The 15788-nt window shown below is 33.3% G+C and overlaps 1 protein-coding gene across 1 annotated transcript; it reads right to left on the reverse strand.

Annotated features, from left to right (window-relative positions):
- Positions 1–3333: 3333 nt before the first annotated feature.
- On the reverse strand, positions 3334–6122 carry LOC111394070 (rho GDP-dissociation inhibitor 1-like). The gene is made up of 4 exons (XM_023019849.1): positions 5810–6122; positions 5617–5689; positions 3740–3958; positions 3334–3445 (listed from the first exon to the last, which is right to left on the reverse strand). The coding sequence occupies exons 1-4, from the start codon at positions 6011–6013 to the stop codon at positions 3435–3437; spliced, it is 507 nt and encodes a 168-aa protein (XP_022875617.1). The 5' UTR covers positions 6014–6122; the 3' UTR covers positions 3334–3434.
- Positions 6123–15788: the final 9666 nt, after the last annotated feature.

Here is a 15788-nt window from a genome sequence, read left to right on the forward strand (position 1 = left end):
TATATATATATATATATTCTCTTGTGAAAGTGCTCACATGCCGTATATTGGAGGTTGAAAATTTTCCTCCACAACTGTTTTCCTAGCATAATATATATATATATATATATTTATTTATTTATTTTTTGGCTTTAAAAAGAAGTACGTTGTTATGCCCCTTTTAATGAGACTCTAAGAGTTGGCTATATGGCAGCCACATAATGAGCGAGCCCAAGCTCACACTCCACAATGCCAAATTCATGTGACAATTTCTCCAAACCTCAATGAAGAGGCCGAACTCCTATGAAAATGCCAAATCCCTATGAAGATGGCCGAACCCCTATGGACGAGGCGAGACGATGCAAGGCGATACAGGGATCTTTCGTACAAAATCTTCCTTGATTGATTGATGTAACTAGTAACTGTAGCAACCAGTCTTTGAAGTCAAAATATCACATATAGTCCTAACAAGCTAGGCCATAGGGGCTTTAAATGATCAGAACATTGAATGCATGTAAGCCTAGGAGTGACAAAACTACGCTTATGACAAGGTGCCTCAAACGTTTAGATGAGGCCACACATCTCTCCATTCAATGGTTATTATTCCTCCAACGCTACTATAAAAACTCATATTTCCTATCATTTGAAGGTAATGTAATTTTATATTCTCACCGATAATTTTACTCTCTCATTATTCTCTCTATACTACCGGATCCAAACCCCTTATATTTTGGCTCACATCTCTAGCATGTCCTACGCTCAAATACTTATTTTGAAATAGACCGACTTCATTGTCGAAGTGTTCACAGCCATCTCCCCCACCACTGGAGAAGGCTGTGTGCTTTAACGGTTTGTCCAAGTGGATGGAAGAGGTTACATGAACATGAGTTGGAGTCGAATCTATTGATCGTGTCACCCCTACAAAAATTGAGGTTTACATATGTAGTACTTCTTATATGTTTTTGAATTCTCTCTTCTCCATCTTGACGTAATTCTGGAAGTAAGGCTACCAAGTCCCATTTCACTTGTAGTACTCTTCAATCCATGGGAGGATCTAGAGATGGGATGGGCTATGCTACAACATGTCCCTCTAGCCCAAATGTCAATTAACAAAAATTAGTGAAAATTTTTTGTGGAAATTACAGGAAAACCTAGAGTTAAAATCTAGGGTTCTAAAATCAAATTTCAACTTTAACTTTCATTAATTAATAACAAATAGAAAAATTAATTAATCTATCAAATAAATAATAATTTCAAACCTTAATTTATTCATTTCCTACCTCTTGTTCTCTCTCTAAACCAGGGAACCCTTCTCTCCGTTGCCTCACCTTTCAACAACTGTCTCGCCGCCTCACTAAGAACCTCTCAACCTTAGACCACCAGCGTTGAAGTGAAGCCCCTAGAAGCCGTCGGAGTGAAGTAGTGTCATATCTAATTTCATGCTCCTCCCTCTCCTCGAAGCCACTCGGAGTGAATCAGTGACTGTCGCAGGCATCGTCATTGCGATGTGCCTCTGGATGTGAAAGATGATGGGACGTGGTGCTGGGTGTGTTGTGGTTGTGTGGTGTGGTTGTATTGTGCTGGTGTGGTGCCGTGGGCCGTGGGAGAGGTGGTGGTGCGTTGTTGCGATGTTGTGTAGGGGTGGTGGTTGGGCGTGCTGTTGTGTAAGGGTGCGGTGGTATTGGCGGCATGGTGGTTGCTCTAGTAGTGTGCGGTGCTACTAACTGGTTGTTGTGAGATGGTGGGTAGCTCTACGGTGGTAGATCTAATGGTTTGGTGGTGTTTGGCGGATCTGGTGTTTTGGTGGTGGTTAGCGGTGGTTGTGGTAGTGGGTGGGGTGATAGTGAGATGTTGGTGGCTGTGGTCTGTTGAGGTGGATGTGTTGATTCGTTTGACAGTGGTGTTGTTGTCGGGTGGTGGTGGTGGCGGTTTTGGTAATGATGGTGGCAGTGGTTGTCGTAAATGTTGATGGTGGTCACAGATTATTTGGTTGATTGTAACCATTAAATTGGTAAATTTGTAATCAATAAAAAATGTGACTAATAAAAAAGATAAATTGTGACAAAAAATAATGTGTGACCAAAAAAATTAATAATTTGTTACTATTGTGACACTATAATATCTGTGATCTGTAACGTATAAACAAAATTGTGACGTGTAAATTTTTGATCTGTGACTGATGAACAAAGTGTGAAGTGTAGAATTTTTGAATTATGGCTGTAAAATAATTTGACGTTAAAAAATTTTGATTCATGACCAAAAAAATAATATGTTACTAATTAAAATATAAATCTGTGACCAAATTGTATAGAGTTGTAACCTTAATTTGTTTAATTAATAAAATATATAATTAATTAAATAAATTATAAATAAATTTTAATGAATATCTGATTTTTAAAATTTAAAACTTTTTTTCTTACTTTTAAAATAGACAATAGTTATCCTCTTATTTGAAAAATTTTCCTTTTTTTGTATGTGTGATTTTTCCCCCCTTTTTTGTGTATATTAGCACATTTTTTTCCTCGATCAACCACTGCTTCAATCAATAAAATAAGGTCAGAGAATCCAACCCCCCTCTTCCCCTTCCCCAGTAATATCTAGTTGGAGGCCTAAAAATCTCGCTAGTCTGTCTTCGTGTTTCGCCTAAAAAAGCCATTGTGCCAAACCCTTCTCCCATGATCAAGTTGCTGACATCCTCATTCCTTACCAAGTTGCTTCCCATGTCTCACTTTGTTACTCTAAGGTCCAAGATTGGTCTTTCTGGGAGATCTTGCAGGGGCATGTAACTAGTAAAGAATATAATATCTCCGATTAATCTGTCTCAAGTCTGTCTGCAACTTTACAATTGCCGCCACTTATTATAGATCTTAATCACGTAATTTTTTCACTTTATTTTGCCTTGTATTATGATAAATTTTCTTGTATTGTGATTTGTTTCCTTTCATAGACCTCAAACGATGTATACGAATACTGGAAAGACCTATCAATGAAATTGCATCTTTAACTTATAAATAGGACTTTATCTTGCGCTTCTACAAGGCGAATTCTTTGAGTTCAATATACAGATTACAAAAGTGTTCTTCCTCTTCACTTCTATATGCAATTATGATACACATTGTCATTCACATAGGGAAGTGAATAGGCTATACTCTCCAGTCATCGATGAAAAGAAGCAAAAAAGGGGAAAGTGTCATGAACTTGTAGGCCAATTCTTTTTAATATCGAAATAGTATTGGATATCCAAATAACATTTTCCACCATCGTCAACAACCTGGATGAAAAAAAAAATGCATCATGAGCTAGGGTTTCCTTAATTTTGTTCTTTCTTCCATATATGTTTCAAATTACCTTGATTCTTGCGGAATACGAACCCCGTACCAATATACCGCAAGGTATACTTTCCTCCTTTAATTTGAATCCATAAGGTTCTTTTTGTGGGCTAAAATTTCCTAGCATCAATTTAGACCTGTCGACTATCATAAAAAATACTTTACTGTCAGTAGTATTACTGACATCATATCACGAGTGCACTAACCATAATACAATATGTATCTAGTGGTGTCAAAGGAGGGAGGGCTTCCATCCATATGATGGCATTGCCAACATCTTAACCCGAGTCGCATTGGGTCGAGTTTGACACTATAGTAGTAGCCAAAAAGATAGATAGGAAAAATTTAAACAAAAACTTTAACACAATAACATATCTGACCATAGGAAAGGAAGCGAAGTTGAGATGGATATTTGGTTTCGTTGTACGTACCTCGTATACCGGCCTTCCATAAGGTGTTCATGTATTGAAGACCTGATACAACGTTGTTATAGACCATGAAGGAGAATTTGAGTTGGTACTTTGTTCCTTCCTTGAGGGTGAATAGGGAAGCCTTAGGATACGAAACAAAGGGATGGGACAATATAATTTCAGGTCTACCAGGACAAACTATTGAAAGGTTCAAGATTCTAACATCCGGGTCTAAACTCCCTGCTTCAGAAAATCAAACAATTGTCTCAGTTTATAAAGAACATGATATCAAATAAAATAGAGAAGTTTACACCGGGAGTAGTTAAAATTTGAATACCATATTTTGCAAATATACATTTTGCATGCTGCATTTACTTTTAGTTACAAAGAACACTTTTTTTTTCTTTTTCTTCTTTTTTTTTTTTTTTTGGAATAAAAAGAGAAATTTTACAAATTTGCCATTATAAATCGTTTAACAACCAAAGTTTCCCTAATTAAAAATAACGAATCATAAACTTCTAGTTATTAGTTTTTAAAGATAATAAAATTATTAGACAAAAGGTAAGTTAAGTATTCTCTAAATTAATTTATGTGTGTGATTTATTATTTTCACATACTTCGGTCTGTTTAGCCATTTACAATGGAAACTTAGCAAGTATTTACATTTTTCCTGCAAAGTAATTTTTTTTTTTTTTTAACAAATAGGTGAAATAAAATATGTAGTGTGTTAATTTGCAAAATATGACATGTAAAATTTTAAATACACCATAAATACAAGGTTTATTTTGTAATTTTTCAAGAAAATACCATGCATCTCCTTGCATAATAAAAAAAGAAGTATTTTTAAAGCATTATAATGTATTATTCCATTTTAATGGATTAAAAAAGTGTTTGGTTGATTACTTAAAAATATGACCTTTTTCTTGTATATTTAGCACTGACTTTAATTTCACTACTCCGTTAATGTGTGATTCATCAATAAAACAAAAGGAATGTTCATTCGACAGATGAAAATTAATGCAATATGAAAAAATTATTCATATTGAAATAAATAGTTATATTTACAAAGTTTATGACAATGATGGATCCAGCATTGAATTTGGACACGGGCTACAATATAAATACACATGAAAAAAAAAAAAAAAAAAAGAGTAGACATTTTTAGAGGCAGACACGGGCTATAACACGGTTGAGTCCGTGCCTGGATCTATCTGTGCTTATGAGGGGACATTTGACCAATTCTCTAGTCAATATCAATACAATATGAAAAACTTAACTAGTCTAGGCGAATTAGAGCTAAAGTAAATAATAATAATAATAATAATAATAATAATAATAATAATAATAATTTTATGTTCCTTGTCATACTCACATCATCGGCGTATGTATATTTCTGTATTAATTCAAAAGGAGTGTGGAACCTATAAAATACCCCTTATCCCTCTACATGTACTATTGTTATTTTCCTATTTTATCCTTCATGTATTTTGGTGAATTTTTTTTTTATTTTTTATTTTACTATGAAAATAATAGACCAAAGACGAGCTTATATATAATGGAGTTTCAAGCTTAACCTAGAGAACACAATGGTTTAAGCTATTTAAGCTATAGCCAATTCTATTTTCTATTTATAGAATTTTCAACATGCCTTTCTCATTTAGCCCTAGTTTGATGGAGATTCAAATCGAATTTTTAGTAAGTATTGATAAAAATTAGTAAATGAGTGATAGAAAAGTTGTGGTCCCATAAAATAAAATTAATCATTGACTTTAATTTAGATTTTAATTCCTTCCAAACGAGGGATTAATCTTCTTTAAACTAACACTTAACGAATACATGTTACAATTTTATATCCAATAAAACGAATAGAAGAAAATGGTTAAGTTAGAATTGAGTACCTTCAATGCTGGATGAAGAATGTGCTCTTCCAAGGAATCGTTCCTTCCATTTCCTCGAACAACATTTTTCACCCTATTTATATAAATATAAAAACATAATTAAATGATAAATTATGTAAATTATATATACACATAAAAAAAATGTATAAAGAGAGAAAGAGAGAGATGAATTATCATTATTATCCTTCGCTACCTGTTCCTTGAGAGATAATTGAGGGCTTAAACATGGTTTTAATAGTTTCGACGAGGCACCATCCTTTTCTTGCTTTTTTGTCTTTTCCCTTCTATTTTCGAAATCTTCATTCATTGTATTATTGTCCACCTTTTGTTCTTTCCCCGTTAAAGAATTGATGATCGTGTCTTTCATTGTCATAGGAGTTTCAACAACCCCCGACATTGTGTCCAGAAAAACTTCACTTATGTAAATGATGGAAGAAGACGAGGAAGAGGTAGAGGAAAACGAGGAGAACAATAGAAATGGATACGAATGTTAAAGAGAAGAAAAGGCTCTTTCCATTACATGATGGAAATGAGAGGATGGGATGAAATTAGTTTGATGGCTGAAAAACATAAATGAAAAAATATCTCTTTCATTAGCTTATAAATGCTACTATTTTGCTTTACCACTCCTTAGATATTCCTTCCATTCTTTTGATAAATTTTTTTTTTACATTTAATAAAACAAATGCAAAATGATCATTACTTATAACTAATTAAGCATAATATGAAAGTAAAAATATTTTACACAAAGGTTTGGCCAGTTCTTTTGAATATTTTTCAGCCCACAAATTTAGGTGTGTCAATGGACAAGTCCGGTTGTTCCAGTTTTTTGAGAAACACATGCTCGATGGAGATGGAAGCGTAAAATGTTGAACAAAAACACGATCAAAGTCTAATTGATTCCAAATGGATGCAGCGATAAGATTGACGTTCTAGTTCCTATTCATTCTTTAGAATGTCAGAAAACTATACGTCAAAGACTCGTTGATATGCACATGAATACTAAAATTGGATGGTAAATTAAAAGAAAACTCACATTTTTTTAAACAAAATAAAGCCACTAAACAAATTATGAAAGGTACCTTCCGAACAACAACCTATAATATATAGATACTCAAAAATTAACGATATATTAAGTAATGTCCATCTTCATCGTTCTTCCCGAGTTGATGATGAAAAATCATCTTTAAATCTTGACCATGCTGTCGTAATGGTGGTAATGTACTCGATAAGTCAGCGAGAAAACATCGACAATAGCATGCTGAACCATTCATGGGTTCGAAATTTAAAGTTCCATCGTGCAATCTGCTAGGAATAACCACATATTCAGTTCCAAAAATGGTCAAGAAATTAGCCTCACCTCAGTGAATGTAATTTTTAACAGCACTGAAACAATAATTTTTAGAGATTTAGGCTCAAACATAAGCTGAAATTGAGTAGTTTAGTCCCGTCGAACCAAGATCAATAGAAAAACATGATAACTTCTCGAACGTACTTTAACTAGTGAAATTAGTCAAAAATCCTCAAAATGTGCCAAGAAAAACCATGCAGACTCCATGTTTGCTGTCATGTTGTGGCATGAGGCACGAACCACGAATCAATTACTTTTTCTATTAAAACTTGGAACACAGTCAAATAAAGTAACCAAACACAATCCCCTTTCCTGACCCGTCCTTAAAAAGTAGCTTTCATCTGTTTATCAGTAACCTGTTGGGAAATTATTCACCACCAGGGTTGGAGAAGAAATAATATAGAAAACTAATCAAGAAGATGGATATAATCAAGAACAACAAACCGAACAATGCACAAAATAATAATCAAGAAGATGAAATGAAGAAGATGAAGAACACAACGAATATGAAGGCTCGAACGCGTAATCGCTGTCCTCAAACGATATTTGCCCCCTCTTGGTATTAATTTTGGTGCTTAAAGGGTCTCGCGGCAAACGATTTGAAGGATTGATCAAGCCTTGATGTGGAGAAACACAAAAGCACAAGCATTTCTCCACCCGAACTTCAGGAACACAGGAGGAATTCTATGAATATGAAGAAAGAAAGTTTTGATTCTTTGATTGTGGAATGTAATATGGATCTCAACGTCTTCCATATGTTTTTCATGTTTTTGTTATGTTGTTGCAATGTCTATTTATCACATATTTATAGCCATAAAACATTGGCACACGAAATGGTGCTAAAATGAAATGAAAAGCCGCCAAAATCATAACCGAAAAACTGCCCAACGGCTATATTCCTTCTTCTATGCGGTCGCATAGAAGGATCCTATGCGACCGCATAGGTTTCACAAAGGCAGGGCCGTTAGGCCCTGTAGGCGTCTATGCGGTTGCATAGAAGGATCCTATGCGACCGCATAGGTTTATATTTTGGCCTCCGTTTTTTCACTTCATTCCATCTTTATTTCATTTCACACACCGGTTCTTATTATTGTTGAACAAATATACAACATAACCATGGTCCATCCTTAGCATCACATTAGAATAATTAAATGTTAAGAAATAAAACGGATCGAAGTAATATGACACGATATGAAATAGATAATCGCAAACAAACAACAAAATAAAAGACAAAGAATTAATTGATAGAGGAACATAGTATTTAATTCAATTGACTAATATAGAAATAACAAATATAATAATTGTGCCTATACAATTATTCCATATTTCAATAATAAATCAATTTGTAAAGAAAAGTCAATTATATATAGGGAATATATTAGAGATGGTAAATTGGCTCGTCAGCTTGGACTGCCCGTGACTCGACCTCGGAAAAAGCCTAAGCCGGCTCGGCTGGACTCGGAGTTACATTGTTCCTTAGAAATTGGATTATGCTGGGAGGGACGGCGCGGGGTGGCAAAATGGGGTGGGGAAAAAGATGACTAGTAAAAGTGTGATTTTAATACGATAAAGTAAATATTTATCCTACGAAGATCACTTTTTCATTAGAAAAAATAGAAATGGACACTTTAGTCATTACAAGAGTCCTATTATTTTGAAAAATCATGTCATTTAAATAAGCTAACTTAACACCTCGTGTTACCTCTTAATTGGTTGTAGAATTGAAATTGCAGTTTGGAACCAATAGGAATCACTAACTTATAATTTGATTTCCATCCACCACTTTTAATCCCCCGCTTGATGGCAATTCATAACATAAACAAATGTCTTGCTTCGAATAATATATTACCAAATGTAAATGAAACGTAAAGAGACACTGCTATATGCATTTATACAATTATTAATCTAATCAATTGAGAGAGATGAAAAAATATATCACTGCATGATTGGTTACTTTTACTATGATCATGCAATTTAGTACAAAACCAACCATTTCAAAAGCAAATTACAAAAGAAATCAGCAAGGTTCTGAATCAGCAAATCCAAAACCACGTTTTACAAAAAACCACAAAAGGCTCATATTCACAGTATGCTTCTCCCTCCCAATTTTCATCAATGAAAATAAGTTAAAACTCTCACTACTGGGAACTACCTGATCTTTTCTTCATATCATGGATTCTAAGTTTTTGCCGAAAATTTCTAGCATGTTAGCAATGTTACAATCCCAACTAAACTGCAGTCATCTTCAATAACCCATAAATAGTTTACTTAAAAAAAAAAAAAAAAACAACTTAAAGGCAAACTGCCTTTATGGGGGGAAAACAAAAAAAAAAAAAAAAAAAAAACTAGCCGAGCGGCCCGAGTTGAAAGCTTGGGTCAAGCCTCATTTTTTTGGCCAAGCTTTTGTTCGGCTCGACTTGAGCTAAAAAAAGCTCGGCTTAAATAAGCTTGAGCCGAGCCCGAGCCTCGAGTTTCGGCTCACGAGCCGACTTGACTCAGCTCGTTAACACCCCTAGAATATATCAAGACCCTAACAATATTTTTAAAGATGGAAATAATATAAAAAAAGCGTAGAATAAAAGAAATAATATTTTTCCAATAAAAATGCGTGGAATAAAAGAAAAAATATTCTCTCAAAAATCCAACATAATTTGGGTAAAAACCCAACAATCTCTATCTTGACACAAACTCCAACGCAATGAACGAAACTCTAAATTTCTCCACTTGGAAAACTAAATCCAACTACAATGAAAAATTCAAACTCTTCAATAAGAACCAAGCTTTCTCTAATACAAAAATATTCATTCTCATCCACAGTATCCAATGGGGATACATGAACCCAAACACCGGATTCCTCAAAATTCACAAAGTATTAGAAATTACCAAATAGTGTCGAAGCACACCTTGTAACAGAATCAACTCCCAATACTTTTATAGAAAACCCTTGGCTAGTCTAACACGTTTAAAAATGCTTAAAGAATGTGCAATGGAATCAGCATTCACGTATTTATCTCTAATTGGTTTATCCCTAGCAATTGATACGATGTAATACAAGTAATGGTGGCAAAGCAGAATTACACATATCCTCTAAACTCGACCAGTAATATTCGTCAGTATGGACCCTGAATCAAATCCTAGCGGTACAGTACCAAACTGAATCTCCATTACTATACTATATCTGTGTTGACTTTTCTTCATAAATTCTGTCCGACCTTACAAGATGTATAACTAGGACCTCTTGCACCCCTCCAATACTACACAAGCACCCTTCCCAACCCTCAAGATTCCACCTCCCTCCAAAAAACGTGTATCCTTTTGAATCAAAAGTACTCGGCGAATGAGATTTTTCTTAAATCTGAAATATGTCAAACGTGATCAAGTGTTCTACATGTTCCATCCACCATTTTTAATCAGATTTTACCAATATCAGCTACCCGACAATGTTCGTTGTTACTCATGACAACGACACATTGCGTCATTGTTTCATATGTTTTAAAAAAATTTGATCGGGACACGTATGGAATGCACAAGTCATATCCAAAATCTACTCCTTGTCAGGTTTAGATTTCATGTCAGAAATCGTGAAAACATCTCCATCACTCAAATTGTCCTTCAACTATATTGATCTTTTCTGAAGTATTTGATTCTTATCATGATTTGCAGTCAAATTACTTTTGTTCTGCAATTCATCACAATCCCTCTTAATGTATCATTTCTTCTTGCAATAATAACAAACATCTTATCCCCTCTTCGATCACCATGAATAACAAGACCTTAGATTCAATCGGATGCTTCATCTTCACTTTTGAAAATAAGGCATCATACGTATTTTCAATGGTGAGAGCATCATGACTATACTAGATCGTATCTCTAAACGAAGTAAACAAAGCGGACAACGAATACAAAATAATTAAAACCAAAATTCTCCATAAAGTCTCCAAATTAGTGACAATCTCCTTGAACACGGTTAGATGATTTTCCAAAGATCTGCCTTGTGTCATGCGTTGAGAATACAATCTTTACTTCAGATGTAAGTTGCTTGTCAGATTTTAGTCATGCACGGTTACTCCAACTTCAAGTACAATGTAGTTGCCGTTTTCTTCTTCAAAACGCCTTGAAGAATATTATTAGAAAAATGAAGATGGATCTGTGAAAGTGCTTTTCGATCCTTTCGTTGTTTCTCCTTCGTTGTCCAAGTTGTAGATATTTTGTCAAATCTCAAGAATGCATCATCCAAATCCATTTGCGCGAGTACAACTTGTCTTTTCACTCGTCACAATGAGAATCTTGTATTGCGATCTAAGAACGAAATTTCATACGTCATGGCTACTATTGATAATAGAAATCTCGAATATATCACAATCAATACCTTTGATACCACTTGTTAGGAAATAAAACGGATTGATATAGTATATATAACACGATACGGAATATATGATTGCAAACAAACAACAAAATAAAAGGTAAAGAATTCATTGGTAGAGGAACGGAATATTTTACTCAATTGACTAATATAGAGAAAATAAATACAATAAATGTGCATATATAATTATTCTATATTTCAGTAATAAATCAACTTGTAAAGAAGAGTCATCTATATATAAGGGACATATCAAAATCCTAACAATATTTTTAAAGATGGAAATGATATAAAAAACTTGTGGAATAAAGGAAATCATATTTTTCCAATAAAAGCATGTGGAATAAAGGAAAAAATATTTTCGAAAAAATCCAACATAATTTGAGTAAAAAACCTAACATTATATATATTTTTTTCTTGTTGCATTATTCAACGTAATTTACGCAATAGCAATATAATCTACTTATATTTATAGATCATATAATCCTTCAAAAAATATTTGGAGTGGGTTATTTAAGGTCCACGTTTTCTTTACTTTGAATTAAAATTCAATCAAGTAGAGGCTGATCATCATCTTCTTGGATCGAGAATAATTTGTTCATTTATTTGCCAAGTTTTCAAAAATTTGAGGAAAAGACCAATTGTTTACGGCCTTCAACAAGAAGAAAGAAGTATTAAAGTCAGTATTCTTTATTAATGAAAGTATTGTTGGAAGAATTTTGTGAATAGAGACGCCAAAAATAAGTATAAAGATAGGGACAAAGTCGAGGCAAGAGTTGGACTCTTTGTCCTTAAGTCGAATTTGCCCCGCAACGGTGCCTACGGATTTCGGCAATCGACTCCCAAGATACAACGGCTACACTTGTGTTTGTAGCACTCCAAAACACAAGTACAACGAACCAAATTTAGGTTTATGTACTCCAATGATGAAATGAAAGAAAATCAAAATAAATGAATGATTTTGATTTTGGATAGAAGAGAGGATGAGAGACGTTTTGCATATCAAACTGTGAGGAATAGGACACCCAAAGGGTCCTATTTATAGACCATGAAAGGGTGTGGACGAAATGGTTGGGGTCAAACCATGCACCCTTTCCAAACAATGCACCACCTTTATGAAAAGGTGTCTATTCACTGATTTTCGTCCTTTTTCGTAATTTCTCATTCATCCGATATTGGTTTTCGAAATGCCAAATATACCCTTCAATACATGCAGAGAAATCAAAATTCTCTTTCGGGGGCGTTGCCCCCGATCCCCCACGAGGGGCGCTGCTCCCTCGACCCTCGCGACCTGACCGGGCAGGTCGATCCCCGTTTGTGCGCTCCGAAGCGGCGAAGTGGCAAACAATTTTGCTTAAACGGATTGAGTCGAGCTTTTGAGTATTTGGTCGAAGTCGATACGAAGTCACTTTAATCGATTTTCAATTCTCGATTTATTTAACCAATATCCAACAAGTATTATTTCATTAAGCTTTGTGCAATGTTTATGTTGGTACTTATATTTGGTAGCATCATATCTTAATGATGATAGTTTGAGTATTGTGAAAAACTATTTGTTGTTATATACATTGCAACTGATGAACCTACTTGGCACGTTGTGCAAATTATTGTAAATTCTTTACGGAATTTAATTTGATAAATAAAATATTTAGCCCATTTTGTACATGTATGGTTAACAAAGCTATTTTACAATAATTTCTTTTTTCTTTTCATTCTGCTAAGATGTTTTATGTTAAAGTGTTATAGCCAATGATACAATTTGATGCTTATTTATTAGAAGATATTTTAGGTAAAATGGGGAATGGAAAATCGAAAATAAGAAAACATATTCGTCACTTCCCCCATAATTTTCCTTTTATTCTCAAGATGGTATCAGTGAAATTAAATTTTAAAATTTTCCACATAGATCTTGAGTGAAATTATAATAGTTGATTAACTTCGATCATAATAGAAATGAGATAACTCTTTTTATCATCAATAATCTACAAACATATGCAAATTAATAGAACGTCGGATATAACAAATGATGAAAAAATTGGAGATACAAGTGCAAAAATGAGAAAATGTTATGAAAATATGTTTGCAACTAAAATGTGGCATCTTTAACCCAAAAAGAAAAAAAGTGATTTTCCTCTAAGTACTAAAATATTTTTCTTAACTAATAGGATATTTTCACTTCAAACCTAGAAAATTAGAAGTTTTTCTTGTGTCCTGAGCTTTTCAAACATCACGAATGAGCCACATAGCATAATATTCAGTCAATCCTCAATATAGATTCTTTAAAACTCATTTTTTTCCAAAATTTATTTTTAATCATACATTTTTACATATTTATGGATCAAACCAAAACTTTACATTGTTTAATCCATATCAAGATTTACAAAACCACAAATTCAAAATTCTTGAATGATTAGGTATTGTCGCTATCTATCTATGTAGACCTTCTTGCCTCGGATTCTACTAGATGTAAACTCCAAGGATCTTATTACCCGCAGGTAAAAGTACCAACAATAATTTCTCTTTTTCGTCAACCAATAAAGTATACCATATTAACATCCATCAAACATTAACTACTGTAATCTAAACCTTATAAAGTTGATATTACGTTTTCTAGGAACACTGAATTTTCAATAGTCTTCATTAATAAATGTTTCGCCGTAAGATACCCCTTTCTTTTCTAAGACCTTTAATTCCTCAATAAATCGCAAGCCTAATCAGTTCTAGAAGTAGAGCGAAGGGATCGAGAATTCATATACTCTTGTAAAAAATTAATTCTAAAGTGTTTTTCAATTTTGATATTATCTTTTGGGCAATTAGGTAACATTAGTTAAAAAGAGAAATAAATTTGAATGATTTTGCTAATCAAGTTGTTAAAGAAAAGTAGGTCAGTTGACGGCTGACGGAGCCGGCATTCAACAGTCAACATTCTCCTGCCTCCATCCTTTAATTATTCAACCCCACGCGGATATTAGGTACTGCTGCTAGTACTAAACTTTTTTTGAACTTCCCACTCTACTTTTTGGAAAATTACGTTCTAATCTAACTGACTTTTCGAATTATATATTAGCCTTGTTTGAGCCCATTTTAAAGGGAAAAAAAAATAAATTTTTAAATAATATATTGATGAAAAATGTGTGAATAAAAAATAAGAATTTTTTTTAGATTTATGTATAATATTATTTTATTAAAAAATATGTGGTTGAAATAATTTCAAAATACTGTAGAAGAATGCATTTTTTCTAAATAATGGAGCTCAAACAAACTATTAGCCCTTGTTTGAGCCACATTATTTTGGAAAAAAATGTATTTTTGAATAGTGTATTGATAAAAATATGTGATTAAAAAATAAGAAAAAGTGTTGAATTTATGTGTAATATTATTTTATTGAAGAATGTGTGGTTAAAATGATATCAAATCATTATTTAAGAATGTATTTTTTTCAAATAATATAGATCAAATGGGCTATAGTGATTTCAATTTAATTTCAATTTCATCATTTTGTCAATTTTCATACAACGTATTGTTCTTCAAATTAATAATAATAATAATAATAATAATAATAATAATAATTGATTTACCATCATATCACGACTGATCTTCGACTTAATCATTACATGATATGACACCATGAAAACAAAATGATAAAATGAGTATTATGACAATGTCCTTAAAATGCTAAAGTGCGTGTTTTTAACACTTTTGTGCCATAGTGCTACAGTAAGTTGGGCTCTCATGCAACAATTTTGTGAAAAATTTTAATTTGAAAAGGTACACGATGGACTTGTGAAATTTAAAATTTTATTGAAGTTCACTAACTTAGTTTTCAAACTACATTTCGACGGCGTAGGGGTGTTAAGTGGAGACGAGCCACATAAGTGAGCCACTATATAGCTCGCGTGTCAATCGACCTGCCATGTTGAGAAAAATATATTAATTTAAGTAAAAAAAAATTAAAAATATGACAAGCAACTAGTAGTTTGCAAACTGGCTTGGCTCACTCCATCAAGGAGAGAGCTCGTGGGACGGGTTAATATGAACTTTGCTAAGCAAGTAGGCTCGTGCTTGATTCTCTCCACAAGTGAGCACAAGACAAATTGAGTTTGTGGGTAGGTGAGTTGAACAACTCGATTCATTTCATTTGAGGTAGCGGAATGTAACAAATATCAAATTTTACTTTTTAGTATTCTGATTTATTCGTCATGTTTAATATCCGAGTCTGTTTGGGAGCGATTTTTTCACCTAAAAAATTAATTTTTTGACCATTATTTTACTATTTCAGTCGTCATTTTGACTTTTTCTTTTACAGGTGGACCCTACTTTTTTTCTAAAGATCAAAAAATTAATTTTCAAAATTACTCCCAAACAAACTTCTATAAGGCGACGGAAGGTATCGAATTTTACTCCTTTGGATTCCAAATTCAAATTGTTGCATGTTCAAAGTGTCGATCGAAACAACAGACG

This window comes from Olea europaea, chromosome 4, assembly GCF_002742605.1.
Source record: "Olea europaea var. sylvestris chromosome 4, O_europaea_v1, whole genome shotgun sequence".
NCBI classification, from domain to species: Eukaryota; Viridiplantae; Streptophyta; class Magnoliopsida; order Lamiales; family Oleaceae; genus Olea; species Olea europaea.